Below are 21006 nucleotides of genomic sequence, written 5' to 3'. Positions count from 1 at the left end.
AATATTTTGCAATATTTTAATATATATATATCAATAGGGGAAGGGTTGTTCTTTCCAAATCAGGAAGAAAAATGGGGGGTCCGTGTACTTTTTTTTTTGTTTTGCCCCATTTGAACATTTGTTATTTTTCAGTATTTTAGAGTAAAAAATGAAAGTGCTCAAATTATCAATGAATGCAGAAATAGAGTGACAAAAGTGTATCATTTCACACATTAATGCTCAATTTTTTAATAACCACGAACTTAGTAAAGAATAACAACAAAAATTAGCTCGATATAGCTAAAAATGCTGGCGCAGTGATGATTTAAGTAAAAATGATTTCAGTAAAAATGGTAAAACTGTGGCTCTAATAAATGGTGAAAAAAGACACAATTTCAAAATGGCCGGCAAATGGGCCATTTCTTATAATCCGCATTTAAAAAAAAATCTGCTAAAAACAGAAATGTAATTTTTTTACCAAAATATGCAACTTGCTACAGATATTGATAAATTGTATTTGAAAATCTCATAACTTCTTTGATCTTTGTCGAAACTAGACTTCAACGGGACTGAAACCTCAGGAGAATACATCCTTAATTACTACCTTTATTTTTTCTCTTGTAATTCCAATTGACTTACAAGTTGTTTTTCTAATATATATTTTTATTCAATCATATGTAATATCATTGCATGTGATATATTAATACATGTCCAAATCCAAATTAGGCTTAATATTTCTATCAGATTGCCATCTACAAGCACGTGGAAGTCTTTAATTCATACAGAAAAAGATATTGTGCTTAATCTCCTATTGACGGAGCCCGCGAAGGGACATGGAAATATATTTATTAATCCGTGCACACGGTTTGTCAATCCGTTCGCACGGATTACTAATCTGTGCAGACGGTTTGTGAATCCGTGCACACGGTTTGTGAATCCGTGCACACGGTTTACCAATCCGTGCACACGGTTTGTCAATCCGTTCGCACGGATTACTAATCCGTGCACACGGTTTGTCAATCCGTGCACATGGTTTACCAATCCGTGCACACGGTTTGTCAATCGGTTCGCACGGATTACTAATCCGTGCACACGGTTTGTCAATCCGTGCACACGGTTTACCAATCCGTGCACACGGTTTGTCAATCCGTTCGCACGGATTACTAATCCGTGCACACGGTTTGTCAATCTGTACACACGGTTTACTAATCCGTGCACACGGTTTGCCAATCCGTGCACACGGTTTGTGAATCCGTGCACACGGTTTGCCAATCCGTCCGCACGGTTTGTCAATCCGTTCGCACGGTTTGTCAATCCGTCCGCACGGTTTACTAATCCGTGCACACGGTTTGTCTATTTGATATATTATTAAACCGTGACGTGTACATTGAACATTGAACCATCGACTACCTTCGAGTCAATTGATTATAGAGGGCACGGCGGCAACATGAGGTAAGGAAATCTAGGTTTAATTAATGGATAATACAATGGAGACCTATAAACATGTATCTTACAAAACGTTTAATGTGTTTTTTAATTGATGACTACAGATTATTGATTATTTTCAATTTGTAAGTATGCTTAGAAGTCGATGTTAACATTTTAAGTAATTAGATCACAGAGTAAAGAGTAATATTAAAAAGAATATACGCAATGCATGTATATATGTACTTCATCTAATAGACAATTTCTACTTCATATTCCAGTTGACGGCAATTCAAAAACAATGACACGTGCTTCCATTACGGGAAAAAGTAGTCAAATATTATTGTGTAACTCAACGGAGAGACGACATACTGGTGGTAAAACGATACCAAAGTTTTTAAGAAGAATACCGGTTGACTGTGTTTCAATGTGATGCTAAAATGGCTCTATCTAAAATCTGACATTGATTAGTTAACCATATTATTAATTGTCCTTAAAATAATGTCATGCTCGCCTGGTGATCAAGGATAAGATCAGACAGGGCTATAAAAGGACGAGTCTTATCGAGAGAAAAAATAAAGCCAGAGTATTGGGAGAAAACCATCGATATGTTTCAAAATCCTGACAACTGCCCCACTCCACATAGGTTTCGAACTCAAGGTGAAAGACATCGCGCGACTGTCACTAATTGGACCAAAGACCAATAAACACTGCCATTCAAAAAAAATGTTTCTTTAAAACTACATGTGAAGAAAATATTCATTGAGCTGTTTTTTCGTCTGACACAGTGATAGTCAACTAACGCACGATGATTACAACGAGGCGGAAAGCATAAGACGACCCGCGTTATGAAGGTGAACATTTTATTTAAATTGTTCAGAAGATGATAATAAGTGTAGTGTTAATTAACTTTTGCAACTCTACAAAATTATCAGTCTCGTTTTATATTCCTATTTTTTTTTTAAATAAAAGGTGTGTCGAAAAGGTACATGTTTTGGGGTTTTATGTCAAACGGGATATTTTCCATGGATTTATTGTTGACTTTAATAAAAAAAAAACATGTATATACGCTGACTGATACACAAATGTATCCCATTATTTTACAAATGATAGTTGATTGATTGTCACAATAAATCGATTTGTTTTGGCTACGTTTTCACATTTTTTGTTACATGTATAATCAGTGTATGTATGCTGACCTGTACATATGAAAATATTTACATTAGCAATATTTAAATGAGTTGTAACATGGTCCGTCTTCATATAGTGGTGAAATACATGTACAATAATCTAGTATTAAATGGACACAATATATTGTTTGTTTCTAAACATCAACCTGTACATGGATTCGTTCACTTTTAAAATTGTACAGTTGTCCTCGTCCGAATGTTGGAGCTCAAAGGCATCTGCAAATTAATTAGTTTATAGACATGTATAACCATTTTCAGTCGTTGTATAGATTTATATAATAAATCGGCTGGAATCATACTCTACATGGTGTACATGTATAAGACAAATGTAAGATTTAGACCTTTAAAACGTATTGTGGTAGACACAGGTCATACAATGTTTTCCATACTCGAGTTCAAGCTCGTAACTTTTAACAAGTAACTCACCCTGTGGAATATATTCTGTATGCAACAACCACGACTCTTGTAACCTGTATTTCTATAAACTGTAACTAATTATCAGATCCCTGTGTTTGGCTTACTGACGACTGGGAACCAATCTGACAATGTGACGTCTAAAGACGATATCAAGTTTGGTAATATGACCGAAGGCTTCAGTAAGCATAAATTATGCAATGTTAAAAAGTTCAATTTATGGAAATAACGGAGCCGAATTTTTTGTTTATTTTTTATCCATATATATTCACACACTATCCTTGTCCCAAAATCCCCATTTGAGAAGGAAACCCACATAAGAGAAGAAAGAAACTTTTATTTCCGTAACAGATATGCCGTTTTTGGTCAGGTGATTATATTGGACGTTAGTTTATCACTTGAACGCTTGCAAATAAAGAGCAACAGCACTGAGCTTCTGTCGGATGAAGATCACGTTCGTCGGATCTTAAAAGCGTTTGAATCGCTTGATTATATAATGAGCTGACTTCAAACATCGCATTCGCGCTGATGAGATTTTTTACAGTGGATAAAAAAAATGGCGGCCGCAAACTTTTTAAAGAGTGTGTTTTTTCTTTATTTTCATGTACGAAGGGCTGCGACCTTATAAAGACAGTTTGGACTAGCTTCAATGTTATTTTTGTAATATTCTTTGAACTTTTTCGGCTGAGCGTTGTAACAAATTTCGAAACATGAGGTACGTGTACTTTCAAGTAGGAGTGGATAACATTGGCGAATATAGAGGAGATGTGACGAATACCTGTGCTCAAAATCCCAAGCACTGTGTTATTCTTTATATACAGGCACATATGACTTAATTAACACAGAAAGGCACAAATATATGTTGTTGTTTTTTTTTAAATATATACATGTACCATACGCATCGTTGTGTGCAGCAATGTTTTACAGAATTTGGTAAAACACCATAGAGTATTTAGGTACACATTCCTTGTTTTGTGGAATCGCCTTGGCGTCGGCGTCAGATTTGGTTTTGGTTTGTTAGCCGTTGTAAATGACATTGCTTTCTACATTATTATATGGTCATTATTGCTGTATATGCAAAACATTTAAAGGGAGAAAATGTAAGATTTTGAGAATTCCAAGAACCTCAATTTACCTGCATGGTTCAGCGCAAAAAAAGGATGCCCAGTGAGGGGCGGTCATCCTCGATACTCCATGGGTTGCTATCACTGACGATATATCCACGGTCGATATAAAAACAGTCATATTAACCACTGGGTTATCGAGGATGAGTAAAGATTAATAAGTTATCTTGTAGAAATTATGATGTGCTTTGTTAAAGATAGGATATTGACTGAATAATGGGAAAACATGAAACTCGTGCTTGTATTTCGTCAATCTATAGTATGGAGTGATTCTTCGCAGCCTCCTATCTATACACCACACACTACAGCGATTTCTCTTGTACACGATGTGAACCACAGTAGGGAACAACCAACAAAATGAAAAAAAAAGACCTTCGAAATGGCCCCTGTGTATACGAGCCCAGGATAAAATTAAACCCGGCCGCTGATTGGCTGGCTAATTATGAATTTCAAAAGTAAAAATGTTTTCTGACAGGCAATTATTCCTAGATAACCATGATATGAATTTGGAAATTCATATTGAGATTTAAGTTCAAAATATCAATTTTGATAATGAATAGGTAAAATATTAGAATTTCAGGATTTTTTAGCGCATAATGCGCCTTAATTCAATATAGCTACCCTGGTTGGAGTTTGCGCAGAAGGACCCATTTTTGTTCTATCTAGTGTTATATGAGAACCTAGACTTTAATTATAGAACTCAATAGCTAACTAATATTCCTCTGTTGGTACAGTACAGTTGGTTGTTTTCTATAAGGACGTAATCCTTGACCACAGGGACTTGATGGTCCATATGTACTTAAACTCGTAATATTGGACATACACTGTCCTCCAAAAGTTTTGTTACAAATGGATTTTTGTCAAAACTATTTTATACAGAATCTAGACACTTGTAACAGACCTTTTGGATGACAATGCATATTATATATTTTAAGGGTCTAGATTAAAATCGGTAAAAATCATACCTCTTTGTAATGTATACAGTTGTATACATAGGGAAGAAAGTTTTGAACTCGCGATCCAGAGGTAGTGTGGTAATATGTCAGGACATCTGAACCACTTGGCAACTCTCCTTTAACTAATTCTTAGGCGTCTATATTGTGCATGCGTTTAGAAATGATATGATAGCTACGGCAACTTTAGAAGGAATTATAGGTATTGATATTACATATGTAGCATTCTTGAATAATGACAACATAAAGAGTAGGGCTCCAATCGGTCAGACAACCGAGTAATGTCCCGACAAGCAAGGTAGCCCGAGTTACTAAGACACTGATACCAAACTATAGAGTATGATTTTTACCTATTTTTTTTTATCTAGCCTCTAAAACATCTAAAATGGTCTGTGGGCACTCTGGTGTGTCCATGGTTATATAAAGTGTAACTAATTCTCATGTCCCTGTGAATCAGGCGTCAGCTGGCATGCTGCCCCTAATTATATAAATTGCCAGTTCGAAACTTGCTTTTCGATGGCTATGGCATAATAAGGCACTACTCATATATCGAAGGTACACAGTTTTCCCCGACTGTCACGTCACATTCTAAGACGTTGTTCCATCTATTTAAAACGATGTCTTATATTCACTTGTATTTCCGTGAAGACAGTCCCTTCATTGGTCAGGAACTAAGATCATTCATTATTTCTGACAATTATCTGCACTGTACTTAACAGTTTACTAAGCCCGTTGTGTCACCGTGGATAATATCTATAGGGGTATTTTAAGCTTGCAGAAACTCTGGGTTGCTAAAAGGACTTAAATGATTTATCCCAATGACCAATGGACATATTCCACATCAAAACTGAAGTTATGATTTTTAATCAAGCGATTCTATGGATATATTTGACGAAATATCGCTTGTCCAATGGCATACACGTACATCCGTCATCCATACCTGTAACAGAAAAAATACAATATTTTGCATAAACTTCAGACAATACACTGTAATACCACATTTTATCATATGTATCCCAAAATCTGGATTTAATTATAAGCCATTATCTTCTAAATTTATATATAACAATATTGTATAAGAACGTCGTATAAACTCGAAGAAAAACGTGACAATTGTACACCTGGTATGTTTTCTCACATCATTTTGATTACATTAACACGAAGTAAGAAGTAGAATACAGCTATTCTCCCTAACAAAATAATACAAAGAATTGACCAAAGAGGTTATATAAGAGAAAGTTGCATGTCTTTACCTTCTATGACCGTGTAATCCTTAATACAAGTCCGTGTTAACCCTTAGAATTGAATTGAACCCTTGTCCAGTGAAGATAGTAATCCCAGTGCATAGATCTAGTCTAATTATAGGCGGATTGGTAAACCGTGCGGACGGATTGTCAAACCGTGTGCACGGATTGGTAAACCGTGCGGACGGATTGTCAAATCGTGTGCACGGATTAGTAAACCGTGCGGACGGATTGACAAACCGTGTGCACGGATTGACAAACCGTGTGCACGGATTGACAAACCGTGTGCACGGATTGGTAAACCGTGTGCACGGATTCACATACCGTGTGCACGGATTACTAATCCGTGCGAACGAATTGACAAACCGTGCGGACGGATTGGCAAACCGTGTGCACGGGTTGGTAAACCGTGTGCACGGATTAGTAAACCGTGTGCACGGATTGACAAACCGTGTGCACGGATTAGTAATCCGTGCGCACGGATTGACAAACCGTGCGGACGGATTGGCAAACCGTGTGCACGGATTGACAAACCGTGTGCACGGATTGACAAACCGTGTGCACGGATTAGTAATCCGTGCGAACGGATTGACAAACCGTGCGGACGGATAGACAAACCGTGTGCACGGATTAGTAAACCGTGTGCACGGATTAGTAATCCGTGCGAACTGATTGACAATACGTGTGCACGGATTAATAAATATATTTCCATGTCCCTTCGCGGGCTCCTATTGAATTAAATCCATAATAAAGTTTTCATTTGTTTCTAATTTTCTCTCTCTTTTTTACAGCGTAAGACTAGTCAAGCCCAGCTTTTTCTATTTTTTTTTCTGTAATACAAGTTTGGATTGTCTCCCTTTGCTTACAATAGCAAATAAAAATCTCAATAGTAACAAAAGAAAGTTTATTTCATACTCCCATTTGAATTGACATACACAAGTTGGCGACTTAATGTAGAGGTAACGAATCAATTATACGTACATGATCACATACAATGTACTATGATATTATTATTTTTTTCTTGTGTTTTTTTTTTTTTTTATTATTTTTTTTATTTTTGAGATCATTTTTATTTTTACAGACAATACAGACAAAGACAATTTAACATCATAAATGCAAAAAACAGAAGTATTTCATTTGTATCAATTTTACATGACATTCACATTTATACTTTTACACACCTTCATGTACACACACACCCACACACAACTGTCCCCCCAAGACTCTAAAACCCAATATCCCTTTAATGATCTTCATTTAAATTCAAATTATATACAAAAACCAAGGATTTATAAGTGTCCTTGACAAAAACATACAATATACTGCATGTCTAAATGAGATATATGTTTCTGTATAACTACTATACATGTACGTATGTATAGGTTCTACACGTACCTAAATCTCTTACCTAAGTAAAGTCATTTTAGGCATAATCGTGGTTCAAAATTAAGTTTCTATTTACTTGTTCTTATTTCAAATATGTATTAGTTAATGTGAATTTAATAAAAAAATAAGAATATAATTATATATTATAATTAATAGAGAATATATATTGATCAAATGTACCATCTTAAACTACAGATCCAGATCTAGAGTTAACTCCCTTTAATTGAATTCTTGTGCATTGGAGGTTTAATTTTCCCGCCACCTTACAAAGCTGTGTTTATTTTTTGTATAAGAAGATGAGCAAGACTAAGGATGCCCAAGGTATATATTTCATTATTCAGCTTGTATGAATAATTAAATTAACTACATGTCAAAATAGAGGTATATGGAGCCGACTGTTTGCCTGTACGTTAATCAGTAGGCCTAGCCCGAGTTTACTAGAACGACACCGTTCTGACGACGACCATGGTAATATCTACTCCAACAATGTTAGAGGTATAGCACGACGAGACACTTTTGGAACATTACGTCGTGTCTAACAATCGACAGTCAGCAAAATAACGTCCGATTAAAAAAACGGCTGACCAGTCGACTCTCATGTTATGGGAGTACCATGGTAATATCATGATAAATTTCTGTATTGTACTGTGATAGGCTACAGTACTGTATAGTTTGTACATTTCTTAAAAAATCAGCTGAAAATAATACATGTAATAAGACTTTCTACAGAAAATAACAGTTATATTTGTGAATGAAATTTTATTTTTACCTTTTCCCGACAATAGGCTGTACGTGTAACAGTTGGTAGTAGACTAAAGGTTACACCCTTGTGCACACGGAGTGCACGAGGTTTAGACTACAGGTAGACACGGAGTGCACGAGGTTTAGACTACAGGTAGACACGGAGTGCACGAGGTTTAGACTACAGGTAGACACGGAGTGCACAAGATTTAGACTACAGGTAGACACGGAGTGCACTACATGTGAACACGGTGTCCACTACGGGTGGACATGGTGTCCAGGTACATTCAGACCTAGACAGACAAGTTGATGTGTTATAGCTAGGAATCGGGGGAATACATTCTTCAATTTAAAAGAATACATAATTATAATGTTTTAGAGTTTATTTTTTTAATTACAACATCTACAATGAAGTGTACAGTATATATAACTATACTTTATTTTTCTTGGTAAATACATCTCTGCTACATTAATTAATAAAACCTTTTCATTGCAAAAGTAAAAAAGATAAATTTATGTTCATTAAGTATATGTCTATTTGATTTTATATCTGTAGGTTCCATTTCATATCTAAAATATATTACGTTTTCAAAAGTCAATGTATTATAGGTAGATTGCATTAAATATATATATCATTTACATGAAATACAAGCATTTTCACAAGTCAAAAACAACTGTGAATTGCAGCATAAACCAGTCTTATTGTGCTTTTGAGACACTTTATATTTCATAATAAACTATACAATGTAAGTAATACATGTACAATCATATACCGGGTAATACATCGCTTTTAAATAAAAAAGATTTGATGCATATCAATCAGTTATCTAGCGATACCCTTCTAGATCGTCTTTCATTAAAATATATATACACTTGTATATTATTTTTCTTTGCTAATTTAAGTTCTAAGTGTAATGTACGTAAAAAGAGTTTAATTACATATCCTTTATTAAAAACTGAAAGTCTATAAAAGACCATGCATAATTAAATCCACTTCAAACTATGTGACGTCCTCCACTTATTGGTGGCTAGTCTACCTACAAGTACCCAATTCAGCTTGTTTTGATTCTTAATTACCGGTAAACACAATATGCCCGACCCCGCAAGTTATCTTGACCGTATATTGCGTCATGGTCCAATAATTATAACTTGTCAAACATACAGGTAGGCCAGTATCCAGTTATAAAGGTACCTCACGGTGATCATCGATAGATATAGCCAGAGGGCAGAATCGTTGCCTTCTGTGTTTGCACGGCTTTATGAGAATGGGGCAGTATTATCTTTGTACATGTGGTTTTTAGAAATTGTTACAATGGAAGTTTGTTAAGACAAACAAATATACTTTACCGTTTAAAAATCATATAGGTTTATGAATTTGAAACACATAGAATACCATTCTTATTAGATATATAATAATAATAATAATTTATTTTATTAGAGTACGTGTCACACATTTTTCAAACATACAATAAAATATATTTGAATTAAAATGTCCAGTCTAAATGACTTACGAGACACTGTTAAAAATATAAACATTCGATGTAGTACACGTTATAGCTTTGACAATATGTACATGTAACTAAAAAGAAATTGAACGTCTTTTCTTTAAAAAAAACTGAATATAAAACTAGCTAAAATCGACTGCATTTCACTGTTTGACATCAAGAAATAAAACTTTTCATCAGAACTATACTTTAAAAAGTCATTATTAATACTATTAGATCTGTTAAAAAGTCTTTGCCGTTCTTCATTATAAAAGGCACAGTCGCATAAAAATGTGATTCAGTTTCTCTTTCGTTAAAATCACAATATTTACACTGTCTTTTATGTAAAGGAGATACATGTACATACATACTGGAGAGCCTGGGTACACCGTACACCGTATTCTGGGGGGTAGATTGCAATTGGGATGAGGTAAAAACTAGCTGGGAAAACACAGTAAGTGATGCTGAATACACCTCAATTATTGTCATGACAGGCAGCCGTGTAGTGGAGATGACGGGAGCTGTACAACGTGTTAATCAAGCATGTCAGTCACAACCATGCATTTCCCAATAATACACGTATTTTGATTATTGTTTTTTTTTTAATTTTAATATATAAAGCTTCATTATCAAATTAATTAAAGTGCAACAACCAGTTGAAATACATATCCCTATTGACGAGCATCGTTGTAAAACTGTACGTATTTGTACGATGAGTACAATGTATAACAGCAGGCTACAAATGGACCTCTTGGGGTTGGGATAAGGTACGTATACAGGTGTTGTTAGCTGTGATACACCTGACTGAACATATTGAAGGGGGCCAATGAAGGCCCCAGGCCCCAGTCTGACCAATGTTAGGTAATTTAAATTATCATAACCGTGTGGTTGATGGAACAGTGTGAAGTCCAAGTGACCATGGCAACTGCAGTCCTAGCCTAGGGGTCTACCTTTCGAGCAGGCATATTTTCAGCGTACAATATATATATACTACATACATGTATGAATCACGCATTTTGTTACCACGTAACTCACGTGGTTTGTAAAAGAAGGTTAGAATAGGATATTGTCAAATTATCAGCTTCTAAAATTAAAACAATTGTGCCAAATTCATAATCTAATCAACAACTATGTATTTACAGTTTAAATGGACAGAAGTTGACTTTATTTTGACTCTGTCTGTTTAATTTATCATCAGGCATGTGACCTACATTTTTGTTAACCGTCCTTTGATCAGTGTTGATGCTAGCAAGCAGCCACATGCCCAATACTAAATTATTACTTTCTTAAGCCAGTGCTAACAGGTTCCTCAATCGGTTGACACAATAGAATGCAATTTCTAATGTCGTCTTTTAACGTCTGTGGACGATTTTTCATATTTCCAATGCTTTGCAATGCACCAGGTTCCATGAAGCAAATGCACACGTATACACATTTGACAGGGCTTAAAACTATTTCGCACACCTTGTCGTTTTGAAAACAATATTCGATGTATACAAAGTTAAACATTTTATGAAGGACTTAATCTGTTTATGTTTATTATATATGTCCTTGCTATTATTATGCCCGTCAATATATCCTTTTTAATAAAAAAAAAATTGCTGATCAAAATATCTCTTGGAACACTGAAAATCTTACTTCACGTAAGGTTCATCACTTTATGTGTTCTTACAAGAATTTCATCTACGTCCTTGGTTCGAACTATCCAAAGTAAGATTTATAAGATAAAAAGTCAATGTTTAAACTATATATCACTAGCAAGAAAAAAGTTTTTACTGGGAAAATGCGGACTTGAACGATCCATTGATGAGACATAACCAGTACGTGGTTTACCGTAACAACCTGTACGCAGTTAATTTGCTACGCAGTTAATTTGCTTTTATAACTTCTACTAAAAGTTTTGATTTATAAATTAAATTGAATGATGATGTTTTGATACATTTTACTTTATATGTATCAATTCAAATAAACATTACCGTGCGAATGGTTTCTAGTAATTAAGGGCAGTTTTATGTTGCAATAAATATTACATGTATGTTTCTGATCGCAATAAATATTTCTATCTGTCAAAGTCCATATAGACTGCAGAATAAATAGATATTTTCTCATATCTCTGTAACACATCATCTAGTTTGTCTGTTGTCTGAATGTAGTGGACATATTACCTGGACACGATGTCCACCTGTAGTGGACACCGTGTTCACACGTAGTGCACTCCGTGTCTACCTGTAGTCTAAATCTTGTGCACTCCGTGTCTACCTGTAGTCTAAACCTCGTGCACTCCGTGTCTACCTGTAGTCTAAACCTCGTGCACTCCGTGTCCACTCGTAGTTCACACCGTGTGCACAATGTGTAACCTTTAGTCTACTACCAACTGTATGTACGTGTAACATGGTAGCCCGACTCAGCTGATGGTAGCCCGAGATACTCTGGCCTTGACACCAGACTTAGACATTATGACAGATATGTCTGGTTTAGGGCCAGAGCGCAGTAGTACTCGAAAACCTGGAACAAGCCGACACCGTTTGGTATCGGCCCAGGTACTCTCCGATTCAGACTGACCACCGAGAAGCACCATTAAACTTAGTCTATTCAACAAATGAATATCATATCTACCCAAATATAGCTATATCCAATCCGTCGAGATTAAAGGTGATTTGCATACTACGAGAAAATGGCGACGACGACGAGGGAAATTTAAAGTTGCGGAAAAGAAACTACTGTGTTGACACAATAGAACGTGCATGCGTGATGAAATGGATGGCTATGAGTAGATAAATTATTCATTTGTTGAAAAGACCAAGGTAAGTGGCGATTCTCTGTGGTAATATTTTGTTAGTAGTCTGCATCGGAGAGTACCTGGCCCGATACCAAACGGTGTCGGCTTATTCCAGGTTTTCAAGTACTACTGCGCTCTGGCCCTAAACCAGACATCTATCTGTCATAATGTCTAAGTCTGGTGTCAGGGCCAGAGTATCTCGGGCTAGTAACATGGTAACTTGGTAATATATATATATATATACATGTACACTTCAGCACTTTGTACAGTCGATCTACTGGTTATGCAGGGATTTATTCTCTGACTTCTGATACTGTTACCTTCTGGTTCTCCTTCATATTTTCATTACAGCAGTGAAAGCAGTCCTGGATTATCTCAATCGTCAGAATAGGCCATACAGTGCAATAGACATCGTAAACAATCTCCACAAAGAATTTGGCAAAACAGTGAGTATTTATATTGTGTAGTATAGTACAGTGGAACCTCCCAAAACCGAACCTTCTCAAAACCGATCACCTCTGGAAACCGAACATGGATGTCATGTACGGAATGAATTCCTCTTTATTAATAGTATATAAAACTTCCCAAAACCGATCCCTCCCAATTCCGAATACCGGACCGATTTTGAGATCGGAATAGTCAAATGTAACTAAAATACACTTCTGAAAACCGGCCTTACCTGAGCGACACCGATAGATTGCATTGAGGTCTGATCAACCGACCGTGAAATACACACGTACCTGTACCATAGTTGTTGCATGCCATGTCCTTGGGCATGTATACAGATGTGAAGGCTATAGGTACACGGTAATTATACCCGAGATGGTGGTGTAATTATTTAATCATGCCTATTGTTTAGATATCTAACGAAGGTCTACCATGTGCACGCGGTTTGTTTACTGTAGGAAAACAAGCAGAGCTAGTAATAAAGAGAAAGTTTCGTATTCAAATCACACGGGTTTTTTTTATTTACATATGTAGTTGTCGGATAACGTAAATTATCTGTATGAAGAAGCCGAAGCCATGTATTGTTTTAGAAAATGACTTTGTCATATAATGACCGGCATCAACTGATCATCGTGTAATATTAGACCATAAATTTGATTCTTGACGTAACCGGAAGCGATCGGCCGTATGCAGGTTAGTGCAGACGAGAACATCCCCAGGAACATTCACGCAACTAACTAAACTACGTTTATAAGCGGTAACAAAGTCAAGTTTGCTGTAATCCATTCCTTTTAAACGTATGATTCTCTCTTTTGTGATAACATTCACATTAACAATCAATATCGGTCGGTTTTAACGAACACTAGGCATACGTGCGGTGCACTAATGTAAAAAACGACTTCCGATCGATTAAATCCGGATCGTGATGATCGGTATTCGGTTCACTTCTCCAAACCGAACCCTCTCTAAACCGGCCGAAATTATATGCACCAACCATGATCGGTTTCGGGAGGTTCCACTGTATATAAATAAGATTTATAACTTATATATAAGTATATAGTTGCATGTAGTATACAATGTTTTAGTTTAGTTTTAGTTAAACATCCTATAGCAGCAAGGGTCATTTACAAAGATACCCGGTGTCAGGTTTTTTTGTTGGAGGAAAGAGGGAGTACCCGAGGAAAAAACACCGACCAGCATGCATACTCGTACAGTACCTAGCAACTGAATGTAGCTCCCCACACATGGGATTTGAACTCGCAACGCAGAGGTGGAGGGTTACACTTATGTCCATAAAGTTGTCCACACTGCTATAATTTGTTTATCAATTCTAAATGTATAAAAATAAAATGTAGTAAAAATAACACTAATAAGACTTAATCTTCTTTTAAAGAATTATAGCTGCTAGCTGTTTTTCTTCAGGCGTACACAAATTGTAATTGAAATGATGAAAATGTTCATTATATTCAAACATACAAATGCAGGTACAGATACATTGATGTACTTATTGGAAATTTTTCCTGTCTGAGGTCATCACGCTATATATATTTTTTTTATTTTAGCTGTATTTACATGTTTATATCAATACAATTATCTTGTTTTGAATTGATTTTTAAATGTTTTCCAGGCTGTTGTGAAAGCATGTGAGGGGCTAACAGAAGCTGGAAAGATCAGAGAGAAAGTGTATGGTAAACAGAAAGTTTATGTAGCTGACCAGGTAAAAACAAGATATAAAAAAAACCCATTAGGAACAAAAATAAGTTAAATATGTTTTAAACAGCTAGGTATAATTCTTAGCTGAACAACATAACTTTTTATTTTGTAACTAGCGGAATTGGACTATTAGGCCTATCATCAGTGACATTTTCACTTCTGAAGGATGTGTAGTGAATATATGTTGGTTGTGATTATAACCGGCAAAGTTCAAGTTCATCTGTAATTAGAAAGAAACCTTTCTTGTTATAATTGATCAGTGTATGTATAATTATTTGTTTAGTCACAGTTTCCTGATGTTGATGATGGTGAAATCAAAGAAATGGATGCACAGATATCCAAGTTGTCAGAGTTGACCAAACTCCGCAGTGACGAGGTCCGCAGACTGGAAAGCGGTAAGTATAATGGTAAAGACTTTGAAATGAAGGATCAGATGCATAAATACACATGTATTCCCTAGCCAAGCATAACAATAAATATCATGTGAAAACTTCATTGGTACAGGTTGACCTGTGAATTCATTTGATAACCTTTTTCCTTTGAAAAAAAAATTCCAAACCCCAAAGTTGTTCATAATCAATGGTATATTGAATAAGTGTTCACATTTGAAATAAACATTTTCTTCTTTTATTGGGATTTATTGGGTCCTTGGATATGATGAAAAATGAAATAAGTAGTTGTATGTAATGTTGTTTATAAATTTGATCTATGCAGAATTGAAAGGCCTTAACAATACAATATCTACAGAAGATGCCAAGAAGCAGCTGGCAGAATATGAAAAAGAGGTGATTATTAAAACTGGTTCACTCAGTAGAAAGTCCAAATTTTGTATTGATGGATTGAATTTTTTTAAGCACTTATTATACCCCAGCAAAGAAATAGCTGACAGTTCTAGTTTTGTAAAAGTTATATAATTACTTTTCATATTCAAATTTACAAGGAATTTATTAAATGTCTGGCTGTCTGATAATTCACCTTAGTTTTCCGTTAATTATCTCATAGCTTTAAAAGAGATTATTCATACAGTTATTCCTTAGAAGTTCAATTTGATAAAGGTCATTTTTGTATTATAAAGAAACTTACACCTTTTTAATGCCAGTTTGTCGTGTTGCAATCACCTGATATCGTTTTCTGTTTCCCTTAAAAGTGTGCGGCCTGTAAAGAAAAGCTGAACAAATTGAAAGAAGGTGGCAATACCATCACCCCACAGGAAAAAGACAAGGTATGCAAGCAAAGGGAGTTAACTGTATTATATTATCACAACTAATTATTTATGGGACAAGGAGGTAATTCCAACCGTGTGGACAAAATAAAATTGTCAAATTGTCAGTAATGCGGTACAAAGTAGATAAATATAAAACTATATTGAGCTATATAGTTTTATATTTATCTACTTCGTCCCGCATTACTGTTCGTATCCTATTATGTAATCGTGTTCGTTTTGTATGTCTTGATAAAGGGGCAGATCGCCTCGAAAATTTGACAATTTTGTTTTGTCCACATGGTTGGAATTACTTCCTTGTCCCATATTTACCATTTGAAGTAATTCGTATCCAACAGACTTGCGTTTGATTGGATCCCGTGTCATCTGGAAAATCCTGTTGATATTACTTCTTTGACCCCAACTAATTATATATTCTATACTTATTTTAAAGGCCTGCTTTGTTTCTTAAAAAAATCAAACTTGCTTACATTTGCATTTGGAAAATTAAAAAACTGCTTTGGTTCAGGTATGTTCTACCTTTTAATTTCTTCCATATCTAAAACATTTCTATATACTAACAGATGTACTTAACTTTATATGGAAATCATGTTTGATAGCACTGCAAGTATTTTCAGCAAAACTTATAACATTATATGATTAGTAACATCTGTTTTTATTGAATAATCTGCTTTGGTTTGTGAGGGCATTACAATGGCTGATCTATCAAGATTAATGATTGTTCTTACAGATCTACAGTTCTCGAAAAGGTTTTGTCAAGGAATGGAGAAAAAGGAAAAGAATTGTAAGTATTAAGCTGTGTTAATATTCAAATTTCTTTATGTATACTTTTGATTTTTAAATTTTATAGAAAAACCAATACCTGGTAAGTGACCTGGGCCAAGTTTCATGAACATTCCTAACTTAAATGAAATCATGAAATTGGGCCCTAGTAGCAATTTGATGAATGGATGAATATTGACGGTAATATAAAAAAAAATATATAAATTCTGTGAATATTCACCTGAAAGTCAATAGCCATAAAAATGAATCACATATTGCATTGTTATTAGCTATGTTAAAATGTCGGATGTCAAAAAAGGATTTCTTCTAAAACAGCATTAGGTTCCACACCTTGGTAATGTGAATCATCCTGTGTTTATTTATTGTAACTCATGATAGATAATCATTGTTTGAATGGTTTCACAGGCAAATGACATATTGAATGCAGTGCTGGAAGGTTATCCTAAAACAAAGAAACAACTTTATGTAAGTTTGCACCACTTGTATATATTGTATATTTTATATTTATCTTGACCATGTGTAAGACAAGCTGCTAATTTAAGCTCAACATTTAATCAAGTTTAACTAAAGTCTATTATTATTATGATTATTATTTCATAACTTAAGGTGTAAAGTTTCACATGTGAAACTGAAAATTACAGCAGATACTATAAGATACTCCTCAAACTTGTCAACTAAAGATTAACCTCTTGCTTTGCTTAGTTTATGAGATGATAAACCCAATGCAGCACGAGGTAAATTGCGTAAGCGTTTACGTACAATTTACCAACTGCTCCATAGGATTATCATCTCATAAACTAAGCAAAGTAAGAGGTTAATCCTTATATTTACAATATTTTCTTTTAAACAATAAAATAATAAAAAACGTCAGATACAATCATTTACCTTTATTTTTCGCCATCAAAGTTATACTGCCGTAATGTTGATCCATGCACAACAGCCATTCAAAAAAGCGCGCCGTTGACTGACAGCTTAATCCCGCCCTTTTTTTCCATGACGTCACAAAAATAGTTTTCATATTTCAGTTATTTTATTCATGTCAAATAGCAATAATACATTCAAAAAATAAATGTCTTCTATTGTATGTCTCCGATTGTCTCGTACATGTGTTATTTGTAAAGATTGGCTCATGATTTTGTGGAATGTCAAAGAAGTCCGCCAATGTTTACATGTATTCACACGCACCGAATCGGGTCACGTTCTGCACTAAAGTTATTGGGAAATAAACAGATCTGCCTCAAAATAGTTTATCGATACAGAAACAGTGGCAATTGTAAATATTGAAAATTAACCTGATTGTGTTACTCTTAAAAAATGCTATCTGTGCTCTGACAGAATTTAATTTCTGATGAACTTTATGGAGGCACCAGATTATAAAGAAAGTACAATGTTCATGTAGTGATAAAAACCACCCATCTAGTGCATGGTAACTCACCTAATAAAGCCTGTACATGTAGGCCTGAAACATGATGTGGAGATGGAGGGTCACTCAGAAATAGAATACCAAACACCTTTGTATCATTCTGGTCTATCAGATTTACTTCCCTTTCTTTTGCTTATTCGGTACTGACAGAGGGAAACATAGAGATGTCATTTTTAAAGATCATAATGTCTTTGGCTGAACTTTGCATCAAAGGAAGCTAGTATTAGCTTGTGGTGCTGCCTCTTGATTATCTTGACTGGTTGTAGCTGTGGTTGTCCCTGAGTGTTTACTTTACTTCTTGTTACTTCTGGTGTGTATGCATCATTGAATAGATGAACACTCACCGCCCTGAGTTATAGATACTGAATATTTAGTTTGTCTGCCTCTTAGTTCAATACAAGACTCTTGCCATGAAACAACGCCAATGATACTACAATAATGATATGATTATGATTTGATTACAGGAGGAAGTCGGCATTGAAACAGATGAAGAATATAAAGTATCTCCACCGGAGGTGTGAAGATTTCCAAAACACTGAATCCCCTAATGCAGAAGTTCTGGCATTTTCAAAGCGCTATTTATATTGTATTTAGACTTTTAATGAAATATTGTGTTCATTTGCAAATAAGTACTCCTTTATTTTCGTATAATCATCAATTTGAGATATATGTGGTTTATAAAGTCTATTACTAAGAAAAAAATCAATGATAGCAGAATACATCTTCATTGGATTTCACGAGACTTGTTCACAGATTATGAACTGGACCAAGTTCCACGAATATTCTTTATTGTAAGGAATTCTTCAGCTTAAAATTATCTAAACGAAAATATTGCAGAAGTTAAGGAAAGCTCCTTAACTTACGATTGTTCCCATTTATAATTTCTATAATGCTTTCATGAAGACAATTTTGAGTTAAGGAATTCCTTAAAGTTCAGAAATGATCATGAAACTGAGCCCATGATGATGACTTTGTATACTGTATGACATTGTTTTGTTTGTCATAAGATGTTAATGAGCTTTTAGCTGATAGCTGTATCTTCACGAGAACAAAAGATCATTTTTAATGAAACCTAAAACTTTATTATGTCAGACAATGTTACCTTATACCCAGTACTACATTGTTATTGTTGTTTGTTATATATTAAAATTACCTATTTATAAGTTTATTTTTAAGAGTTTATCTTTGTCACCTGGGCAAAAATGGAAAGTGAGCTTATGCTATGGTGTGGCATCCGTCATCCATCCATCAACATTTCCTTTAAATTGCTACTAAGCATAGTGTCTAGCAGATGTAACCAAATTTGGCCAAAAATCTCCTTGCAGACAGGGGAATAGAGTTTGTATAATCTTGACTCTGACCCTCATGGGGCAGGAGGGGTGGGGTGTAGGTAATTAGTGGTAAATTTTTTAAACCACTACTTGTCATATAGCTTTGCATGAATTGATGCCAAATTCGGCTTGAAAAATCCTTGGGGGGGGGGGGGGGGGGGTGGGGGGGGGGGGGGTGGGGGGGGAGAGAAACAAGAGTTTGCATAAATCTTGGGTATGACCCCCCTCCCCCCCAGAGAAGGGGTGAGCCGTGAGCCCGATTATAAGGGTAAACAATTGTAAAGGCTAAAGGCTTTGAATTGCTACTAGTCATGGAGTTGTGTATGTATAGGATAAAGAGTTAGGGAGTTGTGTATGTATAGGATAAAGAGTTAGGGGCCCGATAGGGGAATTAAGTGATAAATCCTTAAATTGTTTGGCAGAACAAACCAGATGAGCGATACAGGACTTGTGGACCTCTTGTTTATGTGTTGCATCCTATTTAGAAGTAGGACCATTGGTCGGCTTGTCAGAATATTTAACCTTATTTGGTTTTCTGTTGCACGATTCAGTGATACAGCACTAATATAATGACAAAGGGGCATAGCAGCCCGATTTAGTTATATATGATTGTCCTCTCCTAATGATACTTCGCAAATGTTTGCAGTAATCCGTTTTGCGGTTAATGAGGAGTGGATTTTAAATGAAGTACAATGTATTGTTTGTAGTCTTGCGGGAAACGCACGACGACGGACCACAATACAATCGCGCACCATTGCCTAAATATGTGCCACATAGTGATGTATTAACACCCATGATTTTGTGTTCAATCTTCCTCTAACAACTCCATTATCGGAGACAAAGACATCCTTTACAAATGTTTCTGGTTATGTTATTTTTCTAATGAATTGCATTTACAAGTATTTGAAACATCCCTGGTATGTAATTTTAGTTTTCTGACAGAAATTGTGATATTTACAATCACTCTACAAATATCCTATTTCTATAAAGCAAACACAATTTATTGGTTTTGATTCCAAATCTATTTCACTGAACAAACAGACGCGCCCATGAAAACAATTTTTGATAGCTTTTAAACATAAATCTTTGATAATTTCCGTAATAAATGTTTACCTGTGTTGGGCTATTTGATCACGTATTTGTATATATTTATCAGTAGAATTGGATGTTTGATTGATAATTTAAATTCTAAATGCATTCCCGTTTTTTTTCCTTCAAAGTGTCTACAATTGTGCAATTATTGACAGAGTGTAACATAACCAAGCGTAGTTTTATATACAGTACATTGATGGAAATGGATTCTTATTTAATAACGCTATTTTTCATCATAAAACATAAGTTAAATCTAACTGAAATGTCGCTAAGAAT

The 21006-nt window shown here is 35.1% G+C and overlaps 1 protein-coding gene and 1 long non-coding RNA gene across 3 annotated transcripts; both read left to right on the top strand.

Moving 5' to 3' along the window:
- Window positions 1–1148: 1148 nt before the first annotated feature.
- Window positions 1149–2363, top strand: LOC138314809 (uncharacterized). The gene is made up of 2 exons (XR_011207420.1): window positions 1149–1431; window positions 1686–2363. It is a non-coding gene; the product is annotated as an uncharacterized lncRNA (long non-coding RNA).
- A 5553-nt stretch (window positions 2364–7916) lies between these two features.
- Window positions 7917–19475, top strand: LOC138314808 (homologous-pairing protein 2 homolog). Of its 2 annotated transcripts, none has more exons than XM_069255358.1 (9): window positions 7917–8036; window positions 13071–13165; window positions 14794–14883; window positions 15163–15274; window positions 15594–15664; window positions 16027–16101; window positions 16832–16885; window positions 17290–17349; window positions 18772–19475. In XM_069255358.1, the coding sequence occupies exons 1-9, from the start codon at window positions 8012–8014 to the stop codon at window positions 18826–18828; spliced, it is 639 nt and encodes a 212-aa protein (XP_069111459.1). In that variant the 5' UTR covers window positions 7917–8011; the 3' UTR covers window positions 18829–19475. The 2 variants fall into 2 exon arrangements, with proteins under 2 accessions (XP_069111459.1, XP_069111460.1); XM_069255359.1 differs by having other exon boundaries at window positions 7961–8036; window positions 13074–13165.
- Window positions 19476–21006: the final 1531 nt, after the last annotated feature.

This window comes from Argopecten irradians, chromosome 2, assembly GCF_041381155.1.
Source record: "Argopecten irradians isolate NY chromosome 2, Ai_NY, whole genome shotgun sequence".
NCBI classification, from domain to species: domain Eukaryota; kingdom Metazoa; phylum Mollusca; class Bivalvia; order Pectinida; family Pectinidae; genus Argopecten; species Argopecten irradians.
Note: the sequence above shows the minus strand (reverse complement) of the source record. Positions and strands in the feature narration are given on the sequence as shown.